At 37.7% G+C, this 15,227-nt stretch overlaps 2 protein-coding genes across 2 annotated transcripts; one reads left to right on the forward strand and one right to left on the reverse strand.

Annotated features, from left to right (window-relative positions):
* Window positions 1-3,854: 3,854 nt before the first annotated feature.
* On the forward strand, window positions 3,855-12,066 carry LOC113766858 (pumilio homolog 24). Its single transcript, XM_027311017.1, has 17 exons — window positions 3,855-4,137; window positions 4,439-4,492; window positions 5,217-5,278; window positions 5,440-5,521; window positions 5,618-5,741; window positions 5,942-6,025; window positions 6,373-6,487; window positions 6,920-7,070; window positions 7,173-7,286; window positions 7,418-7,489; window positions 7,753-7,803; window positions 7,895-7,945; window positions 8,874-8,981; window positions 9,115-9,294; window positions 9,765-9,839; window positions 11,323-11,570; window positions 11,657-12,066. Exons 1-17 carry the CDS (start codon window positions 3,895-3,897, stop codon window positions 11,802-11,804), a joined length of 1,962 nt encoding a protein of 653 aa, XP_027166818.1. The 5' UTR covers window positions 3,855-3,894; the 3' UTR covers window positions 11,805-12,066.
* A 145-nt stretch (window positions 12,067-12,211) lies between these two features.
* Window positions 12,212-13,757, reverse strand: LOC113764915 (J protein JJJ2). Its single transcript, XM_027308959.1, has 4 exons — window positions 13,320-13,757; window positions 13,197-13,248; window positions 13,036-13,103; window positions 12,212-12,616 (listed from the first exon to the last, which is right to left on the reverse strand). The coding sequence occupies exons 1-4, from the start codon at window positions 13,464-13,466 to the stop codon at window positions 12,212-12,214; spliced, it is 672 nt and encodes a 223-aa protein (XP_027164760.1). The 5' UTR covers window positions 13,467-13,757.
* Window positions 13,758-15,227: the final 1,470 nt, after the last annotated feature.

A 15,227-nucleotide genomic window follows, 5' to 3' on the forward strand; every position in this document is an offset into this window, starting at 1 on the left:
TCTATGTCTGCAACTTTGAGAGTAGAAAATAAGATGAATGCACTTTGATAGACAACTTTGATAGTTTGGTCTATATATATATACATATATATTAGCTTCATTTTTCATAAAAAGTTTCGTCCAAGTAATTTTAGACTAAACAAAGCAGCCTCTCTTTATAAGGCAGCAAAAGTCATAGACCTTTACTGTAAATTATACCTTATTCATGATATTGGTTATTGACCTTCAAACGACACCACCATCTCAACCAAGAATCCAGAGGTCCATCATGCAAAATGGTTTGATTTGAAACAGGACCGTAGCCAACTTCACCAAGCTTATTATTTGATGGAAATTCTAGATAGCAGCAACAGGAATTCGAAACTAGAATTTCTTTTGTTCTTGTGCTGTAATCTTCTCCGAATCCCTTTCTTTTTGCCTTGTTTGATTGATCAACATTCAAGTCAAGCAATTCAAGAAAAATCCCAAAAAAACAAAGTAATGAAACAGAGCAACTATGAGAAAAAAAAATAGTAGAAATAACTCTTTTTTCGAGAAACTAACCACTTAGAACCCAACTTCAAAGGGGAAAGCAAAACTTACAAAACCCCATGAGAATGGTGGAGGAAATTTTGAAAATCTGCACCTGCAACATTACAACATCATAAAAGGAAAAAAAATTAGACAACAAAACTCGTAAATAATTAGGGCAAAAAAGAACCAAAAAGAAAAAAAGATTTATTACCTTAGATCCCTTTTCTTCTTTTGCATTATCACCCATTTAAAGAACACTTGCTTCAAACCTAAAAACAGCAAAGAGTAAAATAAATAGTTAGATCGACGACTAAAAAAATGAAAGAACTGAAAAAAAAAGAACTTCAAGCCCTTCTTTGATACAAATAATGATTTACCAAAGCAAATGGAAGCGCGAGTATTTTTTTGGAGGAAAAAAAAAAGAGGAAGAGCTGGAAAAGAGACAAGCTACTGAGAGGAAGAAAAGAAAGAGAGGGACGGCGGAAGTCTTGAGAGAGAGAGAGAGGATAGTAAATTTTGTAACCTTAGACATTTTGTGAAAAAAGATCGAAGAGAGGTGGATGTGATTTGACATGGACCACTGTTTGCAAGAGCAAACATAGCATGTAATGGAACGGAACAAGCTAAGCAGCAAGAGAGAGAAGGGGGGAGGGGTTGGAGCAAACAGAAAAGCAACCGATAACAGCAACAATAAGAATAAAAAAAACACAATAGGGTGATGCAAAACCAAGCAGAAAGGAAATTACCCGAAGCAACAGACAGGCGAAAGCAAAAGAACAGGCTAGACGAAGCAGCTGAAACGGGCCTGCATAAAGAAATTGTACGAAAGACTGAGAATCAGCTGCAAAGAGCAAATTGGGGGAGAAAATCGAGGAGATGGCGCTAAAGTAACATACAAGAGGAATTTGGGGGGAGGGGAGGAAGAGGGAAGCACACACTGATCCAGCTAAAAATCAGAAGGGAAGGGGGAGAAGAGAGGGGAGGATTCCTTCAAAAGAGAGGCTTAATTGGCTGGAGGTGTAATGAACAAACATCGTACAGAAAAGGAAAATGCATAAGACAAACCGACGATCAGAGGGACAGAGGACGACAGGGAAGAGAAACGAAAAAGGCGATAAAAACAGGTGAAAAAAGAGGAGGAGAGGTTACCTGGCGCAGCAAAATAGGAAGGAGGGAGGAGAAGCAGCAGGAGGAAAACAGGAACTGAAGAACAAATGGCTAATCGTGAGGAGAGGTAAGGAGAAGCAACTACATGGGTCATCATTGCAGCAATCTAATCCGCCAGCAGGCAGGACGAGACAGCAGGAGGAGAAGGCGTGTAAGGGACAGAGAGGAACAGTAAAGGCTGAGGTGATGCAGCCGTAGGATGGAGAGAAAGAGGGGAAGAGATGCGTGGACAAAGGGATGTAGTGGCAAAAAAAAAAAAAAGAGGAGAAGAGAAGAGGAAAAATAAAATTTGGTAAAATGCGGGGCACAGAAGATAAATTTTGGAGCTGAAAGATGAAAGAAAAGGAAATCTGTGGTCGAGGAAGAAAGAGAAAAAATGAGAGGAGCAAGATGGAGCCGGTAGAGACTAACTTAGTCAGCGAGCAGAGAGGTGCCTGACGGGGGCAACCTGATGGATGCAGGCAAACAGGACCAACGAAAGACGGGTTTTCAAAGGTGGAAGACGTGTAAGGGCATAAAGTGAACAACAAGGTGAGGGGGAGCAGGCTGAGGATGCGGAGGAAACACAGTAGCAGAGAGGAGGGGGAAATTGAGTGCAAAAGGAGGTAAAACTTGGAGTGCAAGGAAGAGTGCACAAGGAGGAAAAGCTTCGAGTAGGTGGAGTCGGTATAGAGGAGATTGATGAAGTGGCAGAGAGGTGAAGAAAGAAGAAAACAGTGGAAAAAAAATAAAGAGACAAAAGCAGGCACACGGCTGGAGGACTGATCCGGTGCAATGAGAACAGTTGCCAACCAACGCATTCACTCCACGCCAGCATCAAACGAATCCCATGCCGCCACGCGGAGGACGACCACGTCCGACGTGGATACCGGGCGTTCGCCCTTAGTACTATATAGGTTAATGAAAGAGAGTATAGGTCTGGGAGGGGAAGGCGAAGATGGGCTTGGCGACGGCGATGAGGCAAATTTTGTTATGCTAGTGCAAAGTTCCAGTTAAAAGGACCAATCCAAACAAACTCACCAACCCCAAAACATCTAAAAAGCCATATCAATATGTTATTTAGCAACACAAAAAGACCATTTACAAGCGCTCTTCGATGAGCAGTAATGTATCAGGCGCTCTTCAGCAGTTTCTGGGAGAGGGAGTCATGTTCACCGATCCTCTCTTGATAACCTCAATTCCAAATAGATAGCCATCCTAATCGAAAACAACACAAAGAATAGATTAAGAATACGAATCAAAAGCATGAAGACAATGGATAAATGCCACATTGAATTTTATACATATGACTTGCATCTAGACTAAAAATTTACCTTTATGTATACTGATTTTTTTTTTCTTTTTAAAGCTGCAGACCATAGGGCCTAGGACGTTAGAAAATGAACCAATTAACGGTCCCGATTGTCAACTCACTCCTTGCAAAAAGTTGAGCAGTAACTGTATTAATTTGTATTCAACGTTAGTGATAAACATATTTTAAATCCACGTCATCACTTTGAAATAGTGCAAAAACATGTTAATTAGTACTTTATTTTAAGTTTTAAATCATGTGCTTATTATACCAAAAACGAAGAAAAAATGTAAACCGATGAGCATAAGAAATTTGAGATCTTTAATATAGTCCAGTAATCTGTTATTGCTTGTAAAAAACTTTTTACCAACAACGAAAAAGGAAAATGCTGCAATCATTTTTAATTAGAGATCTTTAAGAAATTTGAGAGCTGACAACAATCATAAACACTAGCAAGTAATACCTTTTTTAAATATATGTAAAATAAAGAGGTGATTGGAAAGATAAAAATGTGTGTTAGAAATTGTGTTGTCATACAAGCAAATAATTTTTGGCCAAATATTTGATACACTTTTTTCTTTTCTTCCTTTTTTTAGTTACTTTTATTACATGAAAAAGGTAACAAAAGTTAAAAACAAATTAAATTGTTTTAATTTGTCTTTCATAAACATTCAGAGAAAAAGCAAACAAAGCAACTTTCAATGATGTGCTATAAAAATCATTTAAGCAACACATATTGCACCGGTGGGTTGGGCTCCGGCGACAATAACAACGAAAAAATTGCATCGAAGATGTTGGCCCAAGCCTATATCTAAGCCCAACTTATTGCCAGGAAAACCAATTCAACTATAAACCCTCTCGCAAAAACCCCATCGTGCAGAAAGCTTCGACCTGAGACTGCTCCATCACTCAAAGCTTCAGAAATGGCAGCGAAGCCCCTAAAAAGCAACGATTCAAAGAAGAGAAAGAGAATTGCTGGACCCAAAGGAGAGGAAAGAAAAGCCAATCCCAAGAGATTGAAATCACCTTCTACCAATAATTCTCAGTCGGGGTCCAAGAAACCATTCAAAGCATCCAAACAACCACCATCTAGGCAGTATGGAGCTAAGCCTCCGACACAGAAGCACGTACCAGATACCAAAAAACAACGTCGTTTGCTAGCAAAGGTTTCTTTCTTTTTTCTTTTTTGGGGCACCATTTTTGGTTTTTTGTCGTCCTTTGTTTTGTGGACTTTGCTAGCTGATAGAAGGTGGTCTTGGGTGGAGGTAGAAATTAATCCAATTTTTGGCTGTTGATGATTCAGAAATTTTTTTTTTGGGTTTCATATTCAAGTTGGGATTTCGAAGAAGTAAATAATCAATTCTATCGAAAAAGCCTTTAAACTTTTTTCTTGGGTATTGTATATTTTGGTTAGGTAAAACTTGCATTTTTAGTTTAATCTCTTTTGGGTGCACGGACTTGATGCAGGAATTGGCTGAAGCAAGAAAGAAGAAGAGGAAGAAACACTACACTCTGGAACAAGTATGTTTTGTTGCTACTACTTTAGCTCAGTAATCATTGTTGACATGCTAATGAAAGGATTATTTGATTCTTGGTATTGAACATGACTCGGGGAACTATCAACTACCCTGGAATGCTCAGTGCCTTAGTTTTATTTGATAGCAAAGCTTCTGATTTGGAAAATTCGATTGCTTTGGCAAACCAATACTAGGCTTGGGTAATGGCCAGTTCCTTAGGACCAGGTGGGGTAAAGCATTGGCTGCATAGGGAAAAGAAACTTACCATCTTCGATTCAGCTGTAACATCAACAATACACCCTAGCCACAAGCAAGAAACTCAAACTCTTGAGTGCAGTGGAAATTGGGAATATTCGTTGTTATTGTATCTTTGGCTCTCTCTCTCTTCATTTGTCTATATCATCTTCGCTCCTCCATTCTAAACTGACGCACATAGTTTGTCTGTGGGGGTGTACATTTCGAGGTGTTGATTCATTCTCTGAGTAGAATGTTTCTTGGGTTTTTGCTTCTCTAGACTTTCAATATTCTGTTTTCGTTATACCAAAAAATTTATGATTTAGCATATGCCTTTGGATTCAAATCTTTAAGTACATGTAAATATGTAATACATACTTTTAAGCTAGAAACCTTGTGATGGCTGAGTTTTATCTGACAATGCAACCAGACAGTAGCTGTCAAATATAGGAGTCCTAACATCTAAGCAATACTTGAAATTGTTTCTTTGACAGGAGCTTTCAATCCTGTGGGAGAAGATGCGACGTCGAGATATTGCGAAAGAAGATAGATCCAAGTGTGTTAATTTTACTACATTAGAAAATTAATTTGCTATTTTGCTTTTGTCCCTTCTTCATCTGTCAGGTAGTGGAAGAAAAAGTCTTTACTTCTGTCATTTTCAGCAGTCAATAATAATGGTTATCTTTTGCTTGCATCCCTCTACACATGCACATAAAGATTGGCAAGCGAAGCTCTAGGAAAAATGAAGGGCAAGATTCCTGAGATCGCCAGTTCTCATGTTTCATCTCGTGTTCTTCAGGTAACAACCTGTTTATACTCCTTCTCCTTTTTTCTGTGTTTAAACATTCCGGATTATTGTGTGTTACAGCATAAGTTGGTTTTGTCTCTTGACTAGACATGTGTTAAGTACTGTTCACAAGAAGAAAAGAGTGCAGTGTTTATGGAACTTCAGCCGCATTTTATTAGCCTAGCCACAAACACTTATGCTGTTCATCTGGTGACGAAGATGTTAGATAATGGTAAGATTAAGTTGCATTTATCCTATTGCTTCTAACAAGATGATTCTTTATGTTTGTGATGGATGATTCATATCATCTTACGTTCTTTTGCATATTTTATTAAGAATTGCTTTATGCTTGATGTTTCAACCTTCAAAATCATGAAGTGCATCAAAGCTTCTTTTTCCTTTTTTCTTACTTTGCTTTTTATTTGGTTGTAGCATCCAAAGACCAGCTGTCAGAGTTTATTTCCTCACTGTACGGGCATGTTGCGCCTCTGCTTCGACACATGGTGGGCTCACTTGGTAGGATCCAATTTTTTTTGGCACATACAATTGATATATTGACTAGTTAAAACCTGTGAAAATTTTGAAATTGCAATGGTATTAGAATTTAATGTGATTTTGGAGATAATTTGTGTGGTTCTACATAATCAGAAGGCTAAGAGGTGTTTGTCATGCTTTTAAACATGATATTTGAAGTGCACCTTGCTGTGTTCCTTAGCTGAATTTCAGTTGCATGCCAGATTTGATTTTTTTTTAATGCAATAAATGTTGAGGATGAAGCATTGACATATATCCCTCAACTTGACATGTAACAATGGCATTGAAGTATTGAAAATTCTGATGTTCTGCTGCTTTATTTTTTGCAGTTATTGAACATGCCTATGATGTGGGAAATGCAAGTCAGAAACAAACTCTACTTATGGAACTATACTCTCCCGAACTGCAGTTATTCAAAGATCTTGTCTCTATGAAGGAAACCAGGTAAATATTTTTGGCTTAGTAATTCTAGCGATTCATGTTATAAATCCATACAAAAATACATAGATACTGATACGTTCCTTTTTTTAATATGAGCTGTTATTCTTTTGAAAGTTTATGAGAGATGTTCTTTTAAGAGCTAAACTTTTCTAAGATAGTGTGTGAACAGTTTTCTTTTTCTTTCCTTATGTAAGGATAGGGATTAATTCAAAATTTTGAGTAAAGGAGTCAAGTTAATTGCATTGGATGTTGTGATTCTCCACGGTTTGTCCTGTCTTCTGGGGTTGCAAAAATACCAGTTTTGCTTTTTTCTAATTGATTATCTTGTTCTAAGAATATATTTAATGAGGCTATTAAATTATATAATTGCTCCCAAATTTGAAAAGAATTTTAGTTCTAATAGAGGCTTGTTTACTTTGATGCCTTTCCTGTCAGATTAGTTGATGTAATTTCCAAGCTACAGTTGCAAAGGTCTTCTGTTGTACGTCACATGAGCTCAGTGCTTCAACCAATTTTGGAGAAAGGAATATTAGACCACTCCATTATACACAGAACACTAATGGAGTATCTGACTGTTGCAGATCAGGTAGTATTTCCTATGTGAATTGCTCTGTTGCTAGATGACCTTGACTTTAACAACTGTTGCGTCTATTTGTGATCCTACATATCTAAATCAAGTATTTTAAAGTCATCTGCTGCAGATGTAATTCAGCAGTTATCAGGTCCACTTCTTGTTCGGATGATACACACTAGGGATGGTTCCCGGGTTGGTATACTATGCATCAAACATGGTAGTGCAAAGGTTTGTTGAAGAAGTCTTGTTTTTGTTTATCTTCTGTGGAAAAACTCAAAAGTTCCCTGTTCTTTTTGTATAGTCATCTGTTGTTGATCAATCTACTTTTCGTTTTTGTTTTCTTTGATGGTGTGTTTTAGGAGAGGAAGAAAATCATTAAAGGAATGAAAGGTCAGTGTGACAAGATTGCTCGTGACAGATTTGGGAGTATGGTGAGTATGATTTTATTATTGACTTGTCTTTGTTTTGTAGCTATTTGCATTTTTTGAGTTCAAGAACTCAGAATCTCCTGGTTATTTGTTTTTTGGTTTTCCGCATTCATTTTACACCATAATAGATCGCAAGAAATTTTGATTGTCGAACACACATTTCATTAATAGGCCATTTGGTTGTGAACTTTATTGACTTCTCAGTGCATTTACCCTACTTTCATATTGGATAGTTTGGAAGTATAACGTGCTAATACAAATTTCAGGTTCTTGTCTCCATTCTTTCAACAGTTGATGACACGAAACTCTTATCAAAGGTTGGTTCCATAGCTATTGGTTTCTAGCAACTAAGTTTTTTATTAAGCAGTGATGTTAGGTGGCATCTTAGAAGTGCATCTTGCATTACAGATCATCGTTCGTGAGCTGGAGGGCATTCTGAAGGAACTTGTTCTAGATCAGGTTTGTAATTTAAAGGACTTGCTTAAACTTGTTATAATCTTCTGGTGCGCTCACTTCTCAGGCAGTTATAATCAGGCCCAAATTTAGTTGAGTGTCAGCTTTCTTTCATATGTAATAGAAAAGGTTCAATTACAAGAAAATTGTCTCTAGAGGCAGTTGCAACTTGAGTAATGACCTTCTGCAACAGTTTCAATAAACTTCATTATTCTGGGTTTCTCTTGACGCCGGAATGAGTTGATCTGCAAAACAGTTCAAGTAGTCTTAATTGTCATGTCTATGCCCTATTAGTTATCTTCCCTTGTAATTGAAAAAGTGAATGGCTTTTTCTAAGACTTGGTGTCAAGCATAATCCAGTGACCTTCAAATTTGATTTAGAAGTCCTGAATTTGTAGTTAAGGTCTTCTGTCTCAGCTTGAATTGGAAAGAGCTAGCTGTCTTAGAACTAGAATATTAATGTGCTTAGCATGGCAACCACCACGTATACTGAGTTGCTGCAAGATCCTAGTTAAAGTAAAAAGGATTGCTTTGCCCTTATTGAGATGTGGAACATTGTGGCTTATTTGCTGTTAAGGAACATTTGTTCATTCCAGATGTGATTTGTGCACTCTCTTCTAAGCTGGATTCCTGGTTAACCAAAGATGTGATTCTTCAACCCCTCCCTTTGTGTAATTTCTTATGTTTAGGCCTGCCTTTCTTTGGTCTAAAGTTGAGTTTTTTGAAACTTTATTTCTTCCTGCATCGATATCAGCATTAAATTATTTCACATTTTGGTTGAACAGTGTTGATAATGCTTTAGCTCAGACTACTTTCACCAGATGCATAAATGTTTCTTCATTCATGGACTTTTAGAGATCTGTAAATCTTGAATCCAACAGGTTTATGTGAAATAGCATATATATAACCTAAACATACTTTGTTTTTGTTTCAGAATGGAAGGCGTTCGCTTCTGCAGTTACTTCATCCAAATTGTTCTCGCTATTTAAGCCCAGATGATCTCATGTCCTTAAGTTTGTCTATCCCCTCTCTCAACACGAAGGTAACTAGCTTGATCTTTTTGCTAGTTGAGAACTTTGTAACATATAAGTGCATTAGTTGAACCTAGTGGATGTATTTTGGCTCTGTTTATATGATATTAAGGTAGCTTATAAACAAGTTCTTTCTTGTCTCAGCAAAAAGAGTCTTCTGAGGTTAATGAAGCAAGTGATGAGGAGAAGAGAGACAATGGTGAGATCTTAGTTGAGGCAAATACAGGTAAAAGTGCTGGGAAGAATTCAGATGTAAATGAGGTTGCGAAGAAGGATCCTTTAACGCGAAGGAGAGAGTTGTTGATCAATAGTGGGCTTGCCGAGGTTCGTGTTTTTCTGTACTTTTATCTATGTTTTGATCCTGTAGATTTGTTTTTTTACTATTATAGGCCAAGGATGAGGCAAACCTTGGGCACTAGCAAGGCTGCTCTGATTTTTTTTCTTGGAGCTGACTGGGAAGAAGCAGAGAATCTGTTTGCAAATGCAAGGCTACATTCTCCTAGCCTTCTTGAAACACTTTTATGGCAGGAGGCTTCTGCACTAGGTTTACCATTGATTTATATGGACTAAAGTGGGCTTTGAAACTGAGCTGGCATGACACTACATGATTCTGCTGATATTCTATATTCTTAGCCTATATTTTTGTACTTCCCTCTTAAGATTGTATAGCCTTTATGTGATTTACCCAATTCAGACTGTTTGATTGTCTCACCATAGACGCTTTGATTCCTACCTTATTTTTACTGCTGTTCCTTTTCTTTATTTCTTTCCTCTTTTTTTTTTTGGGGGTGCAGAAACTCATTGATGTATGCAGTGAGATGGCAGAAAATTTGCTAAGGTCAAAGTTTGGCAAGGAAGTGATCTATGAGGTAGGTTTATTGGTTTTAATTGGATCCACACTTAGTTGCATGTTCCAATTCAGTGGTGGGACTGAGATTTTACGTTTGGGGAGGTACCATTCAGAAATGAGTAGAAAGAAATTATAGCGTTTCAGGGGGATATTGCCAATTATCTAAGGACTTTTGAGCTCACCTTTTGTTGAATTGAGGAACTTTAAATTTATATGAAAGATGTAAATTCTGTTGTCCTCTTCCGGCAGTGGATAAGTTTGTTGTCCCTAATCTGTGAATTTACTACAGAAATGTAACATTTCTTAACGAGTCTAAGCAATAGCCAGCCTACCATGGAGAATAAACTGTATAACCTAGTTTCTTGAATTTGTTTAGAGATGTTCATGAATCTCAGTTATGGAACATATAGGAACTTACTAACAAGTTTATTTTAGCTGTGCTTCAGTGGATTAAAACCTGCACAGTGGAAGACAGAAAATCACTGAGAGGTGACTAAAGGTATTGCAAAGCAGGCACATAAATCCTAATGTAAATCCTCCTTGATCGTGAAATCAGACAAGAAAGAAAGCTATAAACAATTGGCTTTAATTGGTCGCCGCATGGGTTGACACTAAGTTGTGATGCAACAAAAAGAACACTTTTGTGATCATACCACTCTTTTGTGTTTCATGCTTCAACCAAGCGTGAGTTTAACTATTGAATGTTAAAAAGGGAAAAACATCTGACAGTCACTCAGGGAAGAAAGAGATAATTAATCCTCCTTCCAAGTTTAAGAGAAAACGATCACTGGTCACTGATCGTTGCCTTGTTAGGTAACTGGTATGTCAGGTTTTTTGTATGAGGAGCACAGTTACACTAGTAGTTCTTTTATTTTTCTCAATTGCTTTTACTAAAGAAGTAAGTTAATCATCTTAAATGAGGTGTTCATGAATTAGATTACACTAAATCTCAGATGAGTGTGTGGCTAGAAAGAAGAGTGGTTTTAGGTGAAAGGTGCAACTTCCAATGTAGAGAGAGAGAGAGAGAGAGAGAGAGAAGGTTAAGAAAAAAATTACATGACAATTCTAGTTATAGATGTTGTAGTTTAGTATGTTTATTGGTCCTTAGGATTTAGGAACCATTGTGCTCTACAATGTAATTTGGTCCATTGTTTTTCTAAGTCCTAGGTGACATACTTTAAGTCATTACTCTTTGGAGTTATCTAGATAGATGTACCTAAATTGTTTCCATCTACATTTTTAACTAGCTCAAAACGTGAGGCAGACCTGTCACTCTTTTTTCCTTTTCTTTTTTTCTTTTTCCTCCAAAAGTTTTGGGATTATAGTTATTGAGAATTGCAGTGATTTTAAAATAATTTTTGCATTTATCAAGCTGTTGCTTTTCTTGGATTTGGCTTTATAATTGTTTCTTTCCTTAGCTGTAGTCTGTCAGCTTAACTTTTTGTGGATGATTTCATGTAACCTTTTTACTTTCCACATGATTTACCAATGTGTATAAATAGGTAGTAACTGGGGGTGCTGATGGTGTTCTTCACCCTGCTATGGATGAAAAGTTGGAAAAATTGTATGAAGTAATAGCAACTCTTGTAGCAGAACCTAAATCAGAGGGAGCAGAAGACGACCATCTCCTTGAAGATTTTCATTCTAGCAGGACCATTAGAAAGCTTATTCTAGATTGCCCTATCTTTGCTTCCAAGTTGTGGGAGAAAGCTCTAAAGGGCAAATGTGCAATATGGGCTCAGGGTCACAGGTTCAATTTACTACTTTAGAGCTTAGCTTTTCTGTCCATGTGAGAACAAATAAACAATGCTGATGATCCTGTTATTTTTTGTGTAGTTGTAAGGTGATTACTGCATACCTAGAGGCCTCAGACCTTGCCTTGCGTGAAGCAGCAAAGAAAGAGCTGCAACCCTTAATTGATAGTGGCGTTCTTACATTACCTGCAGTTAATGAGTCTGCCAAAGCCGATCAGGACTTCCATTAAGGAGCAAGATTGGGATTATGTCCAAGCGAACTAAGCATGATTGCACTCATCCAGCCATTCAGTGTCTTCCAACATTTGCAACTGCATCTGATGAGTTGCTCCAGTTGCATAAGATTGGTGAACACTAAAGTTTTGTACTCAAGGTGTAAAAGTAAATATTTGACTTAGGAACCCCTTTAATCTGTTAGAAGGATATTGTAAAATCACTTGGTGCTTATGAATCTTGCTTGCTGATAATGAATTTTTTTTCTTTTACAAGCTATCCTGGTTGTTCATAAGTAACAAATCCAAAACCAAATTCAAGACAAGTTTTCTGTATTGGCTGTAATTTTTTGAATGGCTCGAAGTTTGTAGGTTTGGCTAAAGTTGGTACAGCAAGTTTTCCATTCTGATCTGCATTCTTCTGATTATGGTTTCATGCGCAATATGTGAAGCCCATAGTTTCTGGACATAGAACGCTCCAGTTTCTTGTGATTGCTAGTGGTGCGGTGAGGATAGCCTTGGGAAAGGTAATCTGCAGGATTGAAGGTGGGTAGTTCCTTCCTGGATGAGTCTGATACCCTTGATGCTGCATTGGCCTTCAGACAATTCTCTATAATAGTAGCCTCTTCCATAAATCTGGCCCGTAGGTCCTTCATCCTTTGCAAGGCATGATTAGATCTTGTCCTCTCTGAAGTGGGTATTCTCTTGGGTTTTGTGTTGCTCGGGATGGGGGAATCGTCTGAAATATTGCTGCACTTGAAACAGAAGTTCCTATGCCTCTCCAGATTGAAAGCTGTTCTCCTCGCGTCGTCTGATAGACATGCATATGCCTGTGATGAACGTGGTAGCACGAATAATTTAAACGAGAAATGACAATTCAAAAAGCTGAAGGCACCCCAACTCCCCGCCCACCGCCCGGAGAAGGGCGATGTTTTTGGCTTGAAGGTTTGCTATATCGTTACCTTACCTACCTACGCGACATTATCTAAGACAGCGGTATGTAAAGACGGATTAAAATCTATCCAACATCTACAAACGCATGTGTGATTTCGCATTAAAGCTTTGGCACATCACTTCTAGATTCTAGTGCTGTTATCTGATACGAACGGGTATGCTCTAATAAATCTGAACAAAAGCTTCAAGTCAAAACAAAGAAGAAAGAAGAAATGATGTCCAATTCAAAATGCAATTTTACGCCGTAGTCACCTATATGAAATTGAAAAGAATAAACAGGGGGACGTAATTTTACCTCGGAGACAAGCTTGAACGCTGTATCGGCCTTGGGATGCTTGTTTTTATCAGGATGAAGCTGCAAAGCTGCACGGAGAGCATTAAGCCGCCAGCCATCGTAGAGTAAAACCTAGACGGGGAAGAAGATTGGCGAATTTGAACTATACTTCGTCAACTTACCAAGTCTAAGGTAATGCTTCCTAATGATATCGGGCCCTGCATTCTCATCCACCTGTAAGCCATCGTTGGTTCAAAAACAGCTTGAGAAAACACTTGCAACGGAAAAGATGTATTGAAACATACTTTGAGGACCAGATACCAATCAACGAAAGGCGGATTAGTGGAACCGAAATGATGCTGAAGAGCGCAGGTGACAGCACGGTCTGATATGTTGCATATTTCTGTTACCAAATGGGATTTGATATCTGAATCAGTTCTTGCTCTTCCCATTGACGCAAAAGATGAATCCGGTGATAACTGACCTGGAAACTGAAGAGTAAAACAACAGTGAGAAATGTAAGAGTGCTTATTGAGTTCTATGTACGTAATTTACTAGCATTTAAGGAGATAACTAGTAGGGTGGAGCGGTTAAGGAAAAAAGGGCTTGTTTTGCGGGGCACAATTTGGTTTTGAAAGTGGATCAGTACTTACTACTCAGTAGGTAGCTATAAAGGTGAATTTGTGGAGAGGTTAATGTCTTTCACACAAATTTTCTTGGTGGACTACCTAAGCAGTCATTTGAGTCAATCAGCAAGAAAGCTCGCACAGTATAAGAATCAAATATTGCCCTACAATAAAGGGTATGTCTTCTTCTTTCTTCCCTTTTTTTTTTTTGTTCAAAAAAATTTTTTTTTTGCAAGACTCAATTCTCAGCGCCATTTCCCTTAATTGCAGTGCAGTCCTCCTTCATTGTACGTTGTATCCATCTTAGGTCTGTACACAATGAGTAGAGATCCTGTGACTTGACTTCCATGGTCATCAGTTACTACTACACGTTTGCAAGTACATGAACATATAATCCTATTGTTAAAAGAGCCACAAAGGATTGAGTCCTCCTCCTCACTTTTAGTTTAGCATTACAAAATATGTGGTTTTTAAGCATCTTTGTTCTCGAAAACATGTTTGACAGAGCTCTAGAATCGGGGAGTTCAAGATTGAGCACATTTCAAGTTTTCAACATCTCCAGAGTACAAAATAAAGTGAACTTGGTAAGTGCACTGAATTCGATGTAAAGAACAAAAGGAAAAAAGAAATAATATGTATTTGTTTTCTTAAAAGAAGAGCTGATATACATATAAATATTTTCTTTGGTGTGTACCTCGAAAATAAGGGAACAGAAAATTGGAACCGGGTCATAAGATTGACTAGAGCACCGTGACCTATTCAAATAAACAGAAGAGCCGAGATGATGGAAGAAGTTAAAGTTAAAATCTCAATAGGCTACCAACTAAGAATTGGTTAAATACTATATAAATCTAGCAGTAGCTCCTACTGTACAGGAGGATTCTCTTGCGATGCAATGAGAGCATAATCATCATATGATGAATGTTTCACCAGTATTATATTTTCAAGTTGCATTAAAGATGATTAATCGCATTTAATTCCTCACGAGCTAGGCCAATACAGGGATCCTTTAATCAAACGTGATGTTGCATGTGACCCGCATGCAAATGTACAATTCCAACCTCTCCGGTTGGAGACATTCATGGAATGCTGTTAAGATAGGAAGCTCGGTGGTGCTGGTTCTGTACATTGTTGTGTTGTCCGCCCTTTTCTGGGCAGATTGCAAAAAACGTCCCAAAAATTTTGAATTGCATTCAATGTAAGATTTTGATTTAAAAGGAAAAGTGAAAAAGAAAATCCCTCGACTAGATACATTAACCAGTGGTGTAAGATAGTGAAGAACTACTAGTATTTGTTTAGATAGAAAATCCAGTTTCAAAGTTTTGGTGACAGCAGACGGCTGAACTTACCTAATCTTGATATCACACTGTAATAGCTTAGTGTATTAAAACAGAGGCACAAGATTTTTTATTATTATTATTTTTTTTAAAGATGGCTGTAGGCTGTAGCAACTAATTAAAAGGATTATTTCTTATTGGGCTTGATTCTATGGTCAACGCCATGCTCATTGTAAGTAGCGTTGGTAAAATTTTTTCAGGCCCAAGTTCTTGGCCTCCTGTCGTCTTGCTGGGTTTCTGCCCAAATTTT

The sequence above is a fragment of the Coffea eugenioides genome, chromosome 3 (assembly GCF_003713205.1).
Source record: "Coffea eugenioides isolate CCC68of chromosome 3, Ceug_1.0, whole genome shotgun sequence".
NCBI lineage: Eukaryota > Viridiplantae > Streptophyta > Magnoliopsida > Gentianales > Rubiaceae > Coffea > Coffea eugenioides.